At 33.8% G+C, this 19,527-nt stretch overlaps 2 protein-coding genes across 3 annotated transcripts; both read left to right on the top strand.

Moving 5' to 3' along the window:
- Positions 1-3,955: 3,955 nt before the first annotated feature.
- LOC148311910 (retinol dehydrogenase 12-like) lies at positions 3,956-8,530 on the top strand. Its single transcript, XM_088278288.1, has 6 exons — positions 3,956-4,153; positions 4,927-5,289; positions 5,752-5,873; positions 7,119-7,333; positions 7,576-7,707; positions 7,828-8,530. Coding segments are annotated over exons 1-6 (951 nt in total). The 5' UTR covers positions 3,956-4,035; the 3' UTR covers positions 7,829-8,530.
- A 566-nt stretch (positions 8,531-9,096) lies between these two features.
- Positions 9,097-18,334, top strand: LOC148311911 (retinol dehydrogenase 11-like). 2 transcript variants are annotated; one of them, XM_088278199.1, is made up of 5 exons: positions 9,097-9,326; positions 13,218-13,580; positions 14,561-14,682; positions 15,575-15,789; positions 17,068-18,334. In XM_088278199.1, exons 1-5 carry the CDS (start codon positions 9,209-9,211, stop codon positions 17,198-17,200), a joined length of 951 nt encoding a protein of 316 aa, XP_088134325.1. In that variant the 5' UTR covers positions 9,097-9,208; the 3' UTR covers positions 17,201-18,334. The 2 variants fall into 2 exon arrangements, with proteins under 2 accessions (XP_088134325.1, XP_088134326.1); XM_088278200.1 differs by having other exon boundaries at positions 15,575-15,795; positions 17,068-17,182.
- Positions 18,335-19,527: the final 1,193 nt, after the last annotated feature.

The following is a 19,527-nucleotide window of genomic DNA, read 5'->3' on the forward strand; positions in this document are numbered from 1 at the left end:
CACTGCGTTTATATGACACAGTGCCCTATGCACCATTGGGGTGCGGATAAGGGTTTTATTATTATTATTATTATTATTTTTGCTTCATTGTAGAGTAAATCGATTGTTTGTTGGCAATATTATAGCAATCAGGTTGTGGTCCTGTGTGAGTAGTGTCCTAAGACAGGGTTTTTGAATTCAACCTCCACTGTCATGTCTCAATTCCTATTTTCACACACCTGAAAACATGTCAATTTAATTTATTTTTTTCTTTTTTTTTTTCAATTTCGGTATATGAATTTAAGTAATAATCTTATTGAATATAATGCAAATAAATGTCTTTTTCTTCTTCTTTAGCTAGAATTGTGTCCTTTTATTCTCGGAGTCCGCTCCTGGGAGGTGGAAGACCAGCTGTCTTTCCATCGTTTAGGTGGTCTTTTACCTCTTATGCTGCTGTCTGCTATTCTCACCACTCGATCCGAACTTGCTCTTCCCACATGATTTCTCCAGAAACGTCTTCTTGCTCTTCCCCTTTGCACAACATCTTCGACATCGCAGATTCTTCTTATTTCAGAGTTTCTTGCTCCGTCGCGAAGTGTTAGGCCCGCAATGGGTCTCAAAGGTAAATGTTTAGCAATGTAATACAAACAATGTAATAAAAGCAATGTAATACAAACCAATACATATTTAGAAAAGCAAAAAAAATCACCAATCATCATAACATTTTGAGTGTGTCCAAATACTTATTCACAAATCTGGGCTATCTTCAATTATAGGAGTTATTTTTCATATTAATTTTTGACATCTTAACAAAGATGAGGAAGAATATGGATGTCTGGGTATTTACGGGGCTTACGACCGTCATAGGCTGGTTTGAGTGATCACTTTACACACGTGTAACATTTACCAATTCTACCAATGATTGACAACCATACTATGTACTCAAATTCCTGGAAGTTCTATACATATGATCCAATTTCGAAACATTGTGCTTGAATCACTAGAATTTTAATAGAGACATTTATTGGTGAGATGAAAGGAGCTTTTTATTGACCAGAAACTCTTTCATTTGTATGTGAGATCCGAAAACGTAAGGTCGTAAGCCCCGTAAATGCCTAGACTTTCATATTCTTCTTCATCTATGTTAAGATGTCGAAAAATAATATCAATCATCATCACCAAGTGTTCCATACCCCTGATGTCATCTCATTAGTCAATTCCTAAATAAGTTTTTTATTATTATAAAGTACCTACTGTACATATTTTATGTATGCTATCAAATCATGAGTCATATTAAAGACATTGTCAAAACATATGAACACACATACCTTATTTATGTTCATTTAATCCATTCAATAAATCAGTATTTATTTTTTGTGTAATTAACTTTTGGACCTACAAATTCATTGAAATGCGCATGTGTCTACTAACCCTTTGGCTCCATGTTTTTTTCAGAAAATTTCCCATCAACTTCAAGCTATTTTTAATGTATTTCCTGAAAAAATATTTGTGTGGAAAAAAAAGATAAAATTGGGGGTTTATGAATAAAATATATATTTTTTGTTATGCAAGAGATTTATTGACAGTATTAATTTTTTTATTTAAGTTATTAATTTTTATGATCATGAATTGTATGACATTTTTTAAAGCAGTCTTCGACATGAAGCCCAGGTTTTCTTTCGTAAGTGTCACAAGCGTTCGCTTTCTCCCTTTTTGGCTGTCACGGTCTGAACACACTAGACAGTCTCTATGATTTCTCGAAATGAAGAAATAAACGACACATCCGGGAAAACGATTATTCGAGGAATGATAGATAGAGGTTTCACTGTAATCTGAAATTACTACTGGTTTGTTTCTTATATCATTTGAATTGGATTGTTATGGTGTCGTCCTTTCTCTTCTTATCATTGATTGGAAAGCTGACTATTGTAACATGCTTTTTACCTGCACCCACCCCAAGCGACTCTGAACCATTTCCCCCACATTCCTGATAACAAAGGAATGGTCAGATAATAAGACAGTATTTCTAGAGTATTCATTTGATTCTTACATTAAAAAAAATAGCTAAACCCTGTTCATAAAAATGTCTGAGAAAAAAATGGCCACACAAAGTGGACATAGGAGTTGGTGGGAAAAACCCAATAGCCACAAAGTGTGGACATAGGGAGCTGTAAGGGTTAAGCTTCAATGCTTGTTTTCAATTAATTATGTTATTCTATATTGACGTAAAAGTTGCGTATGTTTTTATTATAAAGGTAAATATGTAAATAAATTACCATGTTTTCTGTAGGGCGTGCATAAGTTTAGCTTTTTAAAACGCTCAATTTATTCCTACATGTATTTTTATACGTATCCTAATTCTTCCTCTCCAACATAGAGTACGTAAGCACTCAGGTGCATATAGGATGGTAATATTATCTGGATCATTAGTAAAATTATATGTTCAGGTTCTCCTCTCAGGATTACGTAATTTCAATAATCTGAACAAAAACCCATATTTTTAAAAAAATAGTTATAATTTTTTTTAAAATTGTTTTGGTTTGAAAATTGGAAATAATTTCATTTGACAAACATTTTTACTTAGCACGGATTTGGATTTGAGAAGAGCATTCCGAAAAAAAATTTAGAAAAACAGAAATAAACAAGGAAAATTGTTGTTGAAAATTACCAGACAGCATTACGGACTGCATTTGCACCAGTTACACATAATGATAAAAGCTCGTGTTGAATTTACTAAGTTAAGGATAAGAATGCAGTTTTTTAGTGACAGATAGCTTATAGTAATATTCGACTGGAAGGAAAAACTGCTATAGTAACAGGGTGCAATACCAGAAAAGCAAAGCAAACTGTTTTATATTTTTACAGGGTAATATTTTCAGACTTCGTGGCTACCGTGTATGGGCTCCCTGGTTTTAATTTATTTAGAATGTATGTATGTATGGTATTATACAATTTTATTTTCTAATTCTAGTGAGAATGTACATACATATGTATGTACTATAGCAGCGTTTCCCAACCTTTTTTGACTTGCGTACCACTTGGTAGTACATCATGCTTAATTGTACTGCTTTGTTATTCTATTTGCTTTATAAATTTTCTACAGTGACTATATTTCCCAAATACCCAATTTATTTAAGTTTTAAAAAAACAAATATTCTATGTTTTTTTATAAAAATGAGATATTTGAACTTTACATATTACAAGGTTTTTTCATTTTTAAATAATAGGTGCCGAAGGTCATTTCTTGTCGAAATTTTAAACCAGGACATTTAAAGAAGTATTTTTTTTAACAAACTAATTTTTATAAAAAAAATAACAGAATAAAATTAAATTATTTACAAATAATAATAAAAATTTGCCGCAGCAAACTTTTTCCAAAAATTACCGATATGAATAGAAAATAGACGTATATTTCATTTTTGCAAATTTGCAGTAACGCCTCAGGCAAAATTTTTGTTATAAATATAAAAATATTAATGAAGTTGTATTAAAAAATTATTTGATTACCAAAATTTTCTATTTATTATCGAAAATAATAGTTATAAAAGTATTTCTTAAGATTGTAATACATTGTTATCAAGTAAGAAGTTTTTAAAATTTTTAAACAAATTTTACGAAAAAATAAGCAAAATAATTTGAGGAAAATAAACTTAATGAGATCCTTGTGCTTCTTGATATTTTTTTCTGATTTTTTAGAAACTTTTTATGTCTGCCTTTACTGATTATTTTTCCCATATCATCAACTACCTACTCGCGTACCACCAGTAGTACGCTGCACTATTGAATTCTATTATAACGAGTATGCATAAAAGTTTTTTCAGTTTTCTTGGTAAAGAAAACACGTAATGATTTCATGTGAAAAACATTTTATTTATCTATGGACTCAGATTTGACAAGAACATTTCAGAAATTAATTTTAGAGAATAAAAAAATTGTTGTTGAAAATAACAAGAAAATTATACAAATCAAATACTGTGTCAGTACCAGTTAGTACGCTTATGATAAAAGCTTGTTTTGTTGTTACTAAATAAAAGAATACTATTATTTAGAATTAGAATGCAGTTTTTTAGTGGGAGATGTTATAGTAATATTCGGCTGGAAGGAAAAACTGCTATAGTAACAGGGTGCAATACCGGAATAGGGAAGGAAACTGTTTTAGATTTTTACAAAAGAGGTGAGAAAGTTTGTATAATTTACTTAATACATATCTACCTCCTACGTGGAGTCTACAAGCTGCCTCCTGGTTCTAGTGTCGGCAACTAGTTCCTGTCTGCTCTCCCGAGTCATTTCCACATTGGGAGCTTGATTACCCTTTTAGGAGCGTGGCATACCCATGGGTTAAACAAGCCCTCTCACCCGGGAATCAAAACCGGGACCTTCAGAAGAGTAGCCGAGCGTGCAGACCATTACACTACGGAGACGGAAATTATATTTACATTGTATTGCCTACAGATATTGTTATTGATGAATGATTCCGTGATACGGTTATCGTCTATCCGGTGTTCAAATTGTGTTTATAAATTATCTTTCTTATAACTACATACATGCTTTTTCAATACATATTAACTGCATTGATACATATTATGTGTACAAAGCATATTATGAAAGCTTATTGAGGGCATATAAAAAAAACCCAATATTCGTTTGACGTTTTTATCCTCAATGACTAACTAACTAACGTAGTTAGTCATTGAGACCATATAAAAAAACCTTACAAAAATTTGAGTAGAAAGTCATATTTGATATTATTGTAAGAATTTTTTATCAAAACAAATATTTTCATTCTGTTCTGTATACAAATATTTATATGTTATGATATTTCCATTGACATGTGGCTTGTTAAAAATATAGGAATCAAGAATGTGAGAGTGAGTGACTTGGATCTTGACAACACTACCTCAGGACTCTAATGCGTATAATATTGCCAAAATAAATATTAATTTTCAGGTGCCCACATTGTGTTGGCTTGCCGGGATACAGCAAAGGCAGACAATGCCATAGAAGATATACAGAAGGCGTGTGAAGGGCAGGAAGGGCTGGGATCCATGAAGGCCACCAAGTTGGACCTAAACTCCTTGGCCTCGGTGAGGCAGTGCGCACGACACATCCTGGACACGGAGCCGGCCATCCATCTTCTCGTCAACAACGCCGGAGTCATGATGTGCCCGCAGGGGAAGACAGAGGACGGCTTTGAAACACAAATTGGGATTAATCATTTAGCCCATTACTTGTTCACACTTTTGCTGTTGCCACGAATGATGAAATCTAAATCTGCTCGGATAGTGAATGTTTCATCTATGGTACATAAATGTGAGTTATATGACGACATGATCTTTTTAAGTACAACTACAATTTACAATAATCATTTTGTTAATTTTTATACATATTTCCATTTTCATAAAATACCTCAAGGGGTCTTTGATTAAACTTATATAAAAATCTGTGATTCAGTTCAATGGAGAAGAAAATAATTGAAATGATATTGCAAACAAATGCATTTTTAATTTGCTTCTTACTCTCACTATTTCCAACTACTGGTGGAAGAGCATCCTATGACCTTGGACTTACATCAGCAAAGACGAATTAGTGGGCTGATCATTCATAACTGCATCATAACATAATGATGCAGTTGTTGTAACTGATTAGCATGTGAGACGGATCTGTCACCTTTACGGTATTGAATGCCTGACGATGATATATATTTTTTTATTAATTTAATATGTATATTGCTAAGTTTAAAAAAAAAAACAATTATTTAATGCATTTTTACAGATGGATATATGGATTTTGAAGATATGTTTTTCGCGAAAAGATTTTATAGTTCTATTGGAGCATATGGTCAGAGTAAACTGGCAAATATATTGTTTACCAAGGAATTAGCTAAAAAACTTAAGGTAAAGAACAAAGTTTTGGATGTTTGTTCCATTATTTATGCACATAAAATTTCTATATTCTCATAAATTGTATTACTAATACACAGAAAGACATATAATATAGAGTCGACCATAATTTTTTGTTCGATAATTGATCACTCACATATCGTGAAATCAGTAATTGCTACATTTAAACATTATTATTTAAGGGCTGTAATGAAACAAGCCATCAAGGCAACTGACAGAGAAAGTGGGCCTACACTTAAAGATTTTTGGAGAAATTACATTGTAATTGTACAGCATGCAATTAACAAAATAGGAGACTAACTTGGAAAAAATTATGCCCACAAATGATTCGCGATTATCTAAACCCAGAAGATTCTCAGGAAACTATTACAAATTAAATAGTTTCAATCACGAATGAAGTAAACTTGGACATTAACAACTAACATGTTGATGAGTTAATCCAATCGCATTCAGAGTTTTCGTCCATTGAATACCTAATTGAACACCAAAAAGCAAATAAAAGAAAATAAATGCGAAGAGATAGTGAAATTATAAAGACTTTGACGATAAAATATATGAACCAAGCCTTCATGCATCTTGATAAACTTTTGGCTATCATGGATGAATATGATCCCAATACAGAACGCATATCTCAAGTACGTAGGGCAATCGTAAAAGTCACAGGATGTTATAGAATTCTCTATAAGGAAAAGAAAAAATGCGGGGTAACAATCTCTGATGAATTTGAGAAACAGATTTCTGTGTCTCAATTCGTTTCGTTATTCAATTATGTATGTATTTATGTGATTGATAAGCAAATACTTAACTGAAAATACTCACACCAATGAATTTATAGTATGGACATGTAGAGCAAATGGATAACGAGAGAATGACTAAGAAATATATTTGGCAAATGTGCACGGGAGAACAGAATGAAGACGTCCAAAAAGACTCAGCGCAACCAGATCTATCAGAACCTAAAATCTGACGGTGTCAAAAGTCGTGGGTAATCGGAGGACATGTATGACTAGATGTATGGATGTGAAGGGAGCGTAGAGAATAGAAGAGTGTGAATTTCCATCCTTTCTTCCTACCCCTGCAGCTAAACAGCATGAAGTTAGTCGTAAAACCGATATAATCTACTAAGACGGATAAAATATCGTCTCATTTGTTACATTCAATTTCATTGTTTTCTTATTCACAATAATCCTAATACCCTATTTGAGGATAACGATGATGGTTTTACTTCTCTTTGTCTAGGCACATAATGTGGAAGGTGTAAATGTGTACTGCGTACACCCCGGTTGTGTGCAAACAGAACTCGTAAGGCACTTAGATGAAACATACTTCAGAGGAGCGAGATTCCTCATGAGAACTATCCAAAATATTTTTATATCACCTGAACTCGGAGCTCAAACTACAATTTACTGCTCCATCGATGAGAAATGCGCCAATGAGACAGGACTGTATTACAGGTAGTGTTAATTTTAGTCCATCGTAATCACTGAACTTACGTCTAAGAAAGTCTATTATTAGCAAATATATTACTACATTTCATTTTACAAGTAAAAAAATACATTTAAAATCTTGGCTTATATATCAGGGTAGCAAATATAAGAATCCTTTTCCAATTTAAAGTGCAGGGTTTATACCATATATAATAAATTGCTACCGTTTCTTTAGTAAGCCATATTTCAAATATTCTTATTCATTTCAGTGACTGTGTGGCAACAAATCCCAATAAAAATGGTAGTGATCCTGTATACGCAGAGAAGCTGTGGAATGTATCATGGGAATTGGTGAAGCTTGAAAATTGGAATCCATTTACCACTCAGGATAATACTTTCTAGTAATTTATCACGTTTTTCCTACTTTACCAATTATTTTTATAAAAGTACTTTTATAATTGCTTGATTAAAAATTGTACCAAAAATATTACGATATCTATAATCCATTTTTTTACCTTTAGGGGATATTTGCAAAGACAGAACTCGTTCGCCGGCCACCGCCGAAGAGGTATTTCCACGCTCGATTAAAAAAAAATGTATTACAATTTTGTTTGTTTTTTAGAATATATATAGAAAACAAACGTTTTTATATATTTTATTAACTCCTTACCTTTCAATAACTCTTTTCTTCTCAAAACCATATGATTATTTCGAAAAAAACGTATTTTTTCAATACAAAAACGTTTTTTTAAGAAAAAAATCTAGATTTTAGAGAAAATTAAGTTGTGAGTTGTCGAATACTGGGCCTTAGTGTTGTAAAAACATAGGTTTTTTTTATAATTATTTTTGCTACATTGTAGACTAAACTAATTGTTTATTAGCATTATGATAATAATCAGGTTTTGATCCTGTGGTTAGCGTCCCAAGGCAAACTTGATTCTTATTTTCTAACAGACCCTTTTATTCTTATTCATCGGGAATTATACTGATTAATTTTTTTTATTAAGTACCAAATACTGACATGTTTTATACAAGTATCTGTAGTTTTTGTTGTTGTATTCAGCTTTGGACTCTCAAATTAAATAAAATATGTATGTTATCTTTATTCTACATTGACGTAGAAGCTACCTTTATTTTCAATAAAAAAAATGTGTTCTTTGTCACAATCGCAAAAAAGTGTTAAAAACTTACCTTGATATTTTATATTAAATCAATTATCATAAATCCACTTTTTATTCAATTTTACTTCGTAAAAGTATTTCCACATTTGTCCAAAGAGTGGTTCTTCACTTGAACCTTATTCACATCCAGTGGTGCATAGGGCACTGAATTGGATTGATGCAGAGTTCTTACCTGATTGTCAGGGCAAGGTGATCAGTTCTGCAGTCAAGGTGCCAATATCTTCAGCATTGTGGTTTCAGATTTTCTTTCAAAGCCTCTTCTTTTAGATGCTTGTCTGCAGGTAGGATAGTAAGGATAGGGAAGGTAAATGTGAAAAATACATCACAAACACCCAGACCGATTGAAAATAAATCTATCTTAAAAAGAATTCATTAAGCAATTGGCGGAAATCGAGCCCGCGATGCCAGTTTCTCAGTCGGGCGTCTACCAAACTAAGCCACATCGCCTGTACTATAGAATTCTATTCTATTGACTATGTATACCAGGTGTATACATAAGTTTTTGCCGGTTTTCGTAGTAAGGAAAAAACGTAATAATTTCACATGACAATAATTTTGTTTACGTACGGATTTGGATTTCAGAAATAAATTAAGAAGAACATTAAAAAAAACTGAGGAAAATTGTTATTGGTAGAGACTGGGTCAGTACCAGTTAGTACGCTTATGATAAAAGCTTGTGTTGTATTTACTAAATAAAAGAATACTATTATTAAGAATTACAATGGAGTTTTTTAGTGGCAGATGTTATAGTAATATTCGGCTGGAAGGAAAAACTGCTATAGTAACAGGGTGCAATACCGGAATAGGGAAGGCAACTGTTTTAGATTTTTACAAAAGAGGTGAGAAAGTTCGAATAGTTAACTTAATACATATCGGCTTTCTACGTGGAGCCAACAAGCTGTCTCCGGATTATACTGTTGGTTGCTAGTTTTCGTGCACCCTTCCAAGTTATTCCCACATTAAGAGCTTGATAACCCTGTTTAGGAATATGGTATACCTATGGGGTACAACAAATCTCTGTCTAGTTTTTATAAATCACATTTTTAATCAAATTAAATATAACCGATATCAGTGGACAATTTCCTATGATTTTACAGGAAATTGTCTCAGAAAGATCTCATAAAACAACTAATGACTGGTTATAAGCCCAGGAAATGCCTTGATATTCTTATAAATTTCTTCATCGCGTTTGTTTGCTGTTAAAAAATACTAAAGTAAGATAGTAGTATATGTAAAGTACTAAATAAGCAGTGATGGGATTCAAAATTTTCAAGAACCGGTTCGCTCTTTAGGTACTACCCTTAACCCCCCCCCCCTATAAAAAATAGTTTTATATTTTTTATTCTGCACATAAACAGAATTACAACTGAGAATGCTCTAAATATAATAGTAAAAAGCGAATGAGAATGCTTCAAATGACAGTCGGTGCGCAAAGATATAGAAAGATAGAAAGAAAATGACAGTGTACAAAAAGTTACATAGTTGTTCAAGCACATTCAATTATGTACTATCCAATATGCACCCTTTTATAAAGAGCAACTTCATTTCTTAACTAAGGTGGGTGACCCAAATAAGGCCTATGTCCTAATAAGGCCTATTTTTTAAATTTCCCGCTTCACGATTTCAAATGGCCATCAATGTTTGTAGATGTGTGCGTGTACATTAACTAACACCCCTAAGCACAGCAAGTGGCCCGTGCCGCGAGCATGTTGGAACCTACAGTCCAAAACAACAATGATGCGGAGCGCGCGCTTGTTTTTATAAAATTCTGGCAGATTAAGCAGTAAGTATTTTTATTTTTATTTGTACACGGTGTGCTGTGTTTTGTCTATAGGATAATTATACGTGTAGCCATCTCCTCACATAAGTCAAAAAGCTGTAATATCGGTGTATTCCATACAATTGTTGTTTTGTTTACCCATGTGCCATGCCCTAATAAGGCCTACAAAAAAAATGTAAAGGCCTTATTACGGCACAGGTACAGGCCTTATTAGGACAATGTTTTATGTCGGTGAGAAAAGTATCACCAAGTGTGACTTGGAATTGAACATAAACCTGAAAGCATTTCAACATCGATGAAAATTAATTGTCGCATATCTTTGCATCATCAGCAGGAAGTTCTGACAGCCAAAGGAAGAAAGAGAGTTCATCAAATAGCGAATGAGCATGCTGAAAGTGTGACTGCGGAAATGCTATAGGATCAGCTATTTCGCCAATGATATTGTTCAAAGGCAAGAGACTAAAGCCTGAATTCCAAGACAATTTACCTCCAGGCTCTCTGGTGAAGATGACGCCAAAAGGAAGTATGACGACAGAAACTTTCGTAGAGTTTATTAATCATTTGCATAAGTACAGAACATCAGGGCCATGTTTTCTCATATTTGACGGTGCAATATGCCACCTGGACTTTACTATTGTCGAGGAAGCTGAGAAATATTGTCTTACGTCAAATACAATGCACGAGTTACAGCCCATGGATAAATCTGTTTATCGTTCTTTTGAGCATCATTGGGACCAAGAGTTGATTAAATACGTGAGTCAGCATCCCGAACGAACCCTTAACAAGACAAGCTTCAACGTCATTCTCTCACAAGTATGGCCGAAATGTATGACTGTTACCAATATCTCGAATGGTTTTTGCGCTACAGGGTTATTTCCATATAACCCGGATGCTATTCCTGAAGAGGCGTTTGCGCCCTCTGCGTTGTCAGAACTTCCAAATCCTACAAACAGTGAGAATATTGCTGTCTTATCTGATGAATCCGGGGAACAGGAGATTTCAACTGCAAATGTCGAGATGGGCCAGACACAGATTCTGAGAATTTGCCACTGTCCTTGCTCTTAAAAAACAATCTAAATGCTGGAACTCCACAGAAGATAGACTATCAATCAACCACGTGTGAGATTCATGAATTTTTACCAACTCCTAAGTTTAAAGTTGTAGCGACTGCTCCACGCAAGAAGTCTCTGAATTACAGGGCTCAAGAGGTTACAAAAGATTTGTTTGGCGACAGTGCTACGAATTCCATAAAACAGATTACTGTACCATCGTCAAGAGTAGAAGATATTTCTGGTACTTCATCCATGATAAAGATTAACATAAAGACACCTAAATCAGCGTCAGTTACTCCGAAAGCGAACTTCAGTAAAGACTGCTTCTTTGACAGCAGATAAGCTTACGGAATCTAAACCAAAACGTCACGATAATAAACCTTCTTGGTACTGTCCAGCTTGTAAAGAAGATCGAGTTGATGATATGCGACAACGTCTTACTTGTGGCGTTTGGTATCATGAGCTGTGTGTTGGACTCACACCCCCTGATCAAATATTTTACTGTTCAGATTGTTTAAAAAAATATGAAAAAGCTGATTAATATAGTACTTTTACATGATAAATAACTCGTTAAATCTGATCTAAAATGATAAAAAGTAATTAATGGGATCACATAAGATTTAATATACGTATTGAAAACGTTTTTTATTCATTAAGAAGTTGAATGTTTACTTGTTTTTAATTAGGCTTTATTAGGACACAGGGTTCCCAATAAGGCCAAAGTGACATTTTAGTTATTTGTGTTCACAAAAGTGTGATTTTTGTGTTTAAAGCAATTTGGTTTCAATTATTACAAAGTTAAATAAATAAATATTTATACTTTAAATTATCAGTGGATTGTTATTATAAACCCACTAGTTAGCCTTATTTGGGTCACCTACCTTACTATGAGTTATGAAAAAGATGCTGGATTTTCTATCGTATTTTTTTATGTATTAAATGTTTCTATCTCCTTCTGGCCCAGTGGGAGACCGGTTAGTTATAGAAAGGAAATTACTTGTACATTTTTGAATATATAATATATATCTTTCACAATATTCTTTTATTAAGTGCAAAATCTTAACTGAATTTTTCCACTATTTAATTTTTCATCTTTCCGATATTTTTTCTCTTCGTGAGGTTCAAATATTTTTACAATGTGGCGGACCAAGTAAACCGAGCGTACTCCGATACATGATCTCAATCAGAATATTGTGGACAACAAAGGGTTAAGGACTGGTTCGGCGAACTCTAAAAATTTTAGGCACCGGTTCCGTTGTGAACCGGCTGAATCCCACCACTGTGGCGCTGTGGCATAGTTGGGTAGACGCTCGACTGACATCGCAGGTTCGATTCCTGCCAATTACAAAATGAACTCAATCTTGAATATATCTATATTTACATATAAAATTGGTCTGGTTGTTTGTGATGTATTTTTCACATTTACCTTTCCTATCCTCACCATCCTACCTACAGACAAGCCTCTAAAATAGAAGGTTTGTGGATTACTCCTTAAAAAATTGTTATTTCTAAATAATTCTGTGATAGGGTTCTGTGTTCAAATCGTGTTTGTAAATTATTTTTCTTAAAACAATATGCTATTTTCAATATTTATTAACAAAGCAGTTAATGTTTGTACGAATCATATTATAAAAGCCCGTTGAGGGTGTATAAAAAAACGTTAACAGAAAGTCATATTTCAAATTATTGTAAGAATTTTTTTAAAAAACATCAAAATAATTCAGAACAAATATTTTCATTCTGTTATGTATACAAATATTTCAATGTAATGATATTTCCAGAGACATGTAGCTTGTTAAAAATATAAGAATCAAGTTGTGAGAGTGATTTGGAAGTTGACGACACTACCACAGGACCCCAATGCAAATAATATTGGCAAAATAAATATTAATTTTCAGGTGCCAACATTGTGTTGGCTTGCCGGGATACAGCAAAAGCAGACAATGCCATAGAGGAAATACAGAAGGCATGCAAAGGGCAGGAAGGGCTGGGATCCATGGTGGCCACCAAGTTGGACCTAAACTCCTTGGCCTCGGTGAGGCAGTGCGCACGACACATCCTGGACACGGAGCCGGCCATCCATCTTCTCGTCAACAACGCCGGAGTCATGACGTGCCCTCAAGGGAAGACAGAGGACGGCTTTGAAACACAAATTGGAATTAATCATTTTGCCCATTACCTGTTCACACTTTTACTATTACCACGAATTATCAAATCTAAACCCGCTCGGATTGTGAATGTCGCATCTAATGCATATAAGTGTGAGCTATTTATTTAATAAAATTAATCTTGTAATAATGTTTTACTGAAAATTCTTGTTTTGTCATTTTTATATCTGTATTTTCGCTAAATAATTCCAGGGTTCTATAATTTAACTGAAACAAAAATCTGTGATTAAGTTGAATAGGTCCCTTCTGATCACTACCTTGCCGTGGTGTGGGTTTTGCGAGTTTTAATGATTTACCGGGCTACATTGGTAGTACTGTAACTGCCAAAAGAGATGCTCTTTTGGTGGTGTTGAGATGACAGACAAAGCAAAAAACAAGGTTGAGCCGACCTCTGAGTGGTCTTTAGACTTGCCCCGGGAAGGATTAAGGTTTTGGCCCAAATATGCAGTTGCCCCAATAAAGTGTTGTACCAATAAAATGGAATATACTGACTTTACAAACTGACATAATAGAAGTATGACATATTAATAACAATGATTTTTAAATAAATACTGCGAATAAAGCGTTTTTTTGTAGAATTTAACGGAACACGTGTTTTAAAATACACACAATTACAAAAATGTATTATTTAATTAAAATATCAACTATATAGTTTTTACCACATAAATTTTTTGTGACCAATGACCGGGTTTCGGCATAACTGACATCATCGGACTGGTCTGATGATGTCGGTAAGGACAAAACCCGGTCACTGGTAAAATTAAATTTATTATGTGGAAATAACTATATAAAGTTGTTATTTTATTATATAAAATGCAGTTCCACCAAGAAATGTCAGCACAAAACTTAAATCTTATAAAAATTTCTTAATTCAAAAACTTCATATATTAATTTTCAGTTTGCTTTATATCCTGCTTTCCCATTTTTTGTCTTATTTACACAACACTTTTGAGTTTTATACTTTTACATCCTTTTTATGGCATGTATCACCTGACAATGGTGTTTTTTATTAATATTTTTTAAAAGTATGTACCTTCATGATTCAAATATTTTATTTTATGCATTTTTCACAGATGGACATATGGATTTTGAAGATCTGTTCTTCGAGAAAAGATTTTATAGTGCTGTGGGATCATACTGCCAGAGCAAACTGGCTAATTTATTGTTTTCCAAGGAATTAGCCAAAAGACTTAAGGTAATTCTTATACATTTTAATTTGAAAATCTCTGTTGTAGATGGTGGCATGATATCGTTGCCAATAATGCAATAACAGGTAACTCATTTTCCTAGGGTCATTTCCATCTGAATTATTTTTCATTTGCAAAAATAACATTAAAAAACAGCATGAAGTAAGGAACATATTGCAACATTATTATAATTGATTTTTTCAGATTGTTGTTACTGATGCCATTAAGGCAAGTTCAATAATGATTTTATTTTTTTTCCTAGGATTTTCATTTAATTTAATCGCACTCGAGTTATGGTTCTGTACCTAGTGTCACAGAGTTTGAGTCAGTGACTCTAAGTTTAACTCAATCCTGATTTTCAAACACAAAGCGCTTAGGCTTATCTGAGAATGGTATTGATTTGACTTCTTCTCTGTCTTATTTCTCATTACTGAGGTTGTGACTCCTGTGGAAGCAATGACTTTTCTCTAGTTATCCCTTGACTGCGCTGCACATAGCGCTCAAACTACGAGGTGTGGGGATCTTCCTCTCCCTCTCTTCATCTCCAGGCTACCGATCACAACCAGTCGTTCCAGGCTATCCTCGTTGCCACGCTCAACGTGTCCAAAGAACTGGAGAATCTGTCGGGTATAGACATTGGCATACAAATATTTTAAATTGAATCTATTTTAATTCATGTAAAAATATAAATAAATTCTGCATCAAATACTAAGATCTATCAATGTCTGATGTTATTCCTATTGAACCCCATTAACGGGATTTCAAACATCAAAAGGGAAATCCTTTTTATCCCCCTTATTTCATCATAGATTTCTACCTACGGATTGTAATTAGTTTTATTTTATGTGCTTATTAAATAGATGCTCTATTATGATGGATGATTGTTTTTCTTTTTGTTAGGCAAATAATGTGGAAGGTGTAAATGTGTACTCTGTACACCCTGGAGCTGTGTACACAGAGCTTGGGAGATACTTGGACGCAACATACTTACGTGGATTGAGTATTCTCTTGATACCTGTCAAATATTTCCTCAAGTCACCGGAACTCGGAGCTCAGACTACAATTTATTGTTCCGTGGATGAGAAGTGTGCTGATGAGACCGGACTGCATTACAGGTGATGGTAATGTTAGCCCATCGTAATCACTGGACTTACAACATGGGCACGATGTGGCGTAAATTCACCTACTTTTAAAATCTCCTTTATAACTTGCACTTCTAAGGTGATGTTGATGCAAAAACTTAAAATAATTATTTGTTTAAAAACTCTATGGCCAAGTTCAGTTAAAGAACATTGAACACATTCATACATAATAAGGTGTATATGTAGATTTCAATACTGCAATAGTGCTTCATATTTCTTATGGTGAACTTAGATGCACGGAACTAATATATGTAGATCGCACTTTCTCAAAGTTGCTGTATGACATATTTTTTTTTTCCAAAATGCAAACTTTATCGTTTTTATCACAATTAAAGAGTGCATTCAACATTTAACAAACTCTTATCATGCACACATCTCAATGCACTTTAAGTTGCATTTAATCTTTGCCATCTAAACATGTGACAACAAAATAAATATGTTCTCAAATTTAAGATTAGCCAAAACCACTTTAGAGAATTTCTGTTTTATTATATTTGTGCATTTACTATCAAAATTCCATTATAAAATTTATAACTTGTTGCATAAGTTAAAAAAAAAATTATCTCATGTTTCCCATTCATCAATAAATATGTATATTCCATCAAATTTTATATTGTATATTTAATTTGATCTGTACCTAAAGTATTTTGTCACATGTATTAGCAGATCTCGTTTTCACAAAGTGAATAAATAATTTTAAAATATTGGCAGAGCCAAGATTTTAAAATAATAATACATAAAATCCTAGAGACTACAACTAGGTAACTCATTAATAAGCTCTGTTGAGAAAAAAAAAATTCAATGCATTAAGATATTCATATATTTGATGCATACACAGACTAGAAAATTAAGTTATATTATGGTTTTAGTGGTCAACCCTTAAACATAGATTTTGAAGTTACCTAGTTGTAGTGATTATCACACTGTGAATATTTTTGTAATTTAAAGTGCAGGGTATGGGGGCCTGTGCACTACCCGGAATTTCATCATCCGACAGTCCGGTTTTGAAAAATATAAGCGACCATGACAGTTTAGCGTGATCAAATTTGCGTTGTTCACGCACCGATCTGAAGAAAGATGGACCAAAGCACAAGGCAATCCAAGCCAATTACCGTTTCAAAACGCTAACTGAAGTACCGAACGGTAAAATTGCGTGTAGTGCACAAACGCCCCATATGTGCATAACAAATCGCTGCTTTGTATTTATTTAGTAAGAAATACAGGTTTTTCAAATATATGTATTCATTTCAGTGAATGTGTGGCAATAGATACCAGGGAACATGGTAGAGACCCTGTGTATGCAGAGAAGCTGTGGAACGTATCATGGGAATTGGTGAAGCTTGGAGATTGGAATCCATTCAGCACTCAAGACAATATTTTCTAGTTATTTTTCATATATTTTTAACTGTTAAGGTATATCTATTGTGCCAATTATTTTTATATTATTCATGTCACAATAGAAATGAGGTCTAGGCATTAACAAGGCTTATGATCTATCATTGACATGCTTTGCTTTGTCATGTTAAGTGGTCATGTACAATTTATGGTATGAAGCCGAAAGCTATTTACTTTACTAAGTTCTCAAACAATGATAAAAAAAGCATAAACAAGGTTGTTAATTTTATATCTTTATCCGGACCTTGACGACAGTTGTGACCAAGATTTGCTGCGTCCTACGCCTTATCTCTTCATTCTTCACAAAGTCAAACCACCGCACGCCTAAGATTCTCCGCAACTTGGTCACAACTGTCGTCAAGAAAAGGCGATTCAGTTGGCTTGGCCATGTACTCCGCATGCCTCCTGAGAGCCTTAATCAAGCTTGCCTCTTTTACAAGGCATCAGGTTCGCGCCGCCCAGGACGACCACTGCTGACAATTCGTCGGCAGTTCTCGTCAGAACTTCGGGAAGCGGATCTGACTTGGGAGGATGCAAGGGAGCTGGCAGCCGACAGAAAAGCCTGGAGACAGTTTGTGGACTCCATATGCTCCACCTAGGGAGCGGATATGGTTATTATTATTATTATTATCCGGACCTAATGATGGTAAGAGCACGCCATCTAGTTGATACAATGCTGATTTGGTTATATGAAGTGTATTTATTATGTGAAGGTGATCAGTCCCATCCAGGGTAATATTGAATAAACATTAAGGGAAAAAACACTTAATTTAAATTTAAATTTTTAATTTCCAGGGGTAGTAAGGATTGTTTATTTAAACCCTTCTGTAAATTGAACCCGGAACCTCTAGCAAGACAGATGTGCTAACCACAACACTGATGAGGCGGATAATTCCTATTACTTGCCTGATAAAGTGATAACTTGTAACTAGCCTGAAAATCATATCAATTTTTTTTTTTTAAGTACTTATATTTCTTTTATTTGATTAGTTACTATTTTTTGTAACTCACCTTTGGATGGATAAATTATTAAAATATGCACGGTTTTTTGTTTGATGACTTTTTTAAGACATAGCTTTAATTTCAGTATCATTTTCATTATGTTTAATACGTTAACGTTATGGGGAGCACCAGTGACCTCAATCAAGAGCTATATAAAAAAAATAACTATGGAACCCATTGTGAAATAAAAAAATTAAATAAATTAAATGATTAAAATACATTGATCACCGTTTTTTTTTGTGAATTTCAAAATTGACAAATTATAGTGTTGGCGTTTAACGTGTTAATGTTTATGTATTACAATAATAAAGACAAATGTTGAGTTGAACATTAGCACTGGCAACATATTTAAAAACATTTTTTTCGAGTCCCCACCTTGCTAAATTATTATTATTCTTCTTATTGTGTAGGCCTTGTGGCCTGTTTTTAAGAGGGATTAGCCTCTTGCGATGTCGATTCCCAGGTATTGATCCATCTCTTTGGTGGTCTGCCCGAGAGGCGTCTACCATGGGGTTGGCCGTACAGTGCGATGTGGGGGAGTCTGGATGGTTCCATTCTCCTCACATGCGTGTACCATTGTCTTCTTTGTTGCCTTCCCCACCTAACGATATCTTCGATCTCGCATATTTCCCTGATCCTGGAGTTTCTTATTCTATCTCGAAGACTCTTGCCTGATATGCTTCATAGAGTCTTCATTTCTGACACTAAGCGTGTTTTTTGTGACAATGGTGTCAGCTCTACTTTCGATCCCATATGTCATGATGGGTCAGACATATGTAAGTTTAGTTAAATAAATTATTTCTTTATTTATTTACTTAATCTGTTCATCGAGTTACCCCAGACATCATTTCGCTCACTCCTTTCAAGAACGTTTTAAATAAAAAAACTTGATTTTTCACGAGAATGTTTTTAAAGTTAAAAAATATAATACAATGTATTAAAAATAATATCAAGCCGCTTATTGAACTTTTAACTGTGCAACAGATCTTTTTAGGTAAAACCTGAAGGTATTTTCTCCATTTGAAAAATATTTAGTATTTTAAAAAAATAATTAAACAATACCTTTTTTTCAAAATTCAAAAACAACACTTTCTGCCCTGTAGCGGGTAAATATTAAGTTTAAAATATGCCGCTTTTGCTGGGATATAGTACATTTTCTGGGCATTCCGAAAACATGCACAACTGAAAATTGACAATTTCTGATTTATGACGTTCTTGAAAGGAGTGAGCGATATGTTATAAGCATGTTTTGGAATGCATTATTTATTTAATTCAACCTATTGCAGTGGCTGGCCATTGTTATTTTTGCTTTAT

The sequence above is a fragment of the Brachycentrus maculatus genome, unplaced genomic scaffold (assembly GCF_059751285.1).
Source record: "Brachycentrus maculatus isolate JH-2025_06_01 unplaced genomic scaffold, ASM5975128v1 h1tg000055l, whole genome shotgun sequence".
In the NCBI taxonomy this organism is placed as follows: domain Eukaryota; kingdom Metazoa; phylum Arthropoda; class Insecta; order Trichoptera; family Brachycentridae; genus Brachycentrus; species Brachycentrus maculatus.

Coding starts and splice junctions, on each gene's coding strand:
- LOC148311910 (XM_088278288.1), top strand. CDS start 4,036: ATGCAGTTTTTTAGTGGGAGATGTTATAGTAATATTCGGCTGGAAGGA. Junction 4,154..4,926: donor TTTAGATTTTTACAAAAGAG/GTGAGAAAGTTT, acceptor ATTAATTTTCAG/GTGCCCACATTGTGTTGGCT. Junction 5,290..5,751: donor TTCATCTATGGTACATAAAT/GTGAGTTATATG, acceptor GCATTTTTACAG/ATGGATATATGGATTTTGAA.
- LOC148311911 (XM_088278199.1), top strand. CDS start 9,209: ATGGAGTTTTTTAGTGGCAGATGTTATAGTAATATTCGGCTGGAAGGA. Junction 14,683..15,574: donor AATTAGCCAAAAGACTTAAG/GTAATTCTTATA, acceptor TCTTTTTGTTAG/GCAAATAATGTGGAAGGTGT. Junction 15,790..17,067: donor GAGACCGGACTGCATTACAG/GTGATGGTAATG, acceptor TATTCATTTCAG/TGAATGTGTGGCAATAGATA.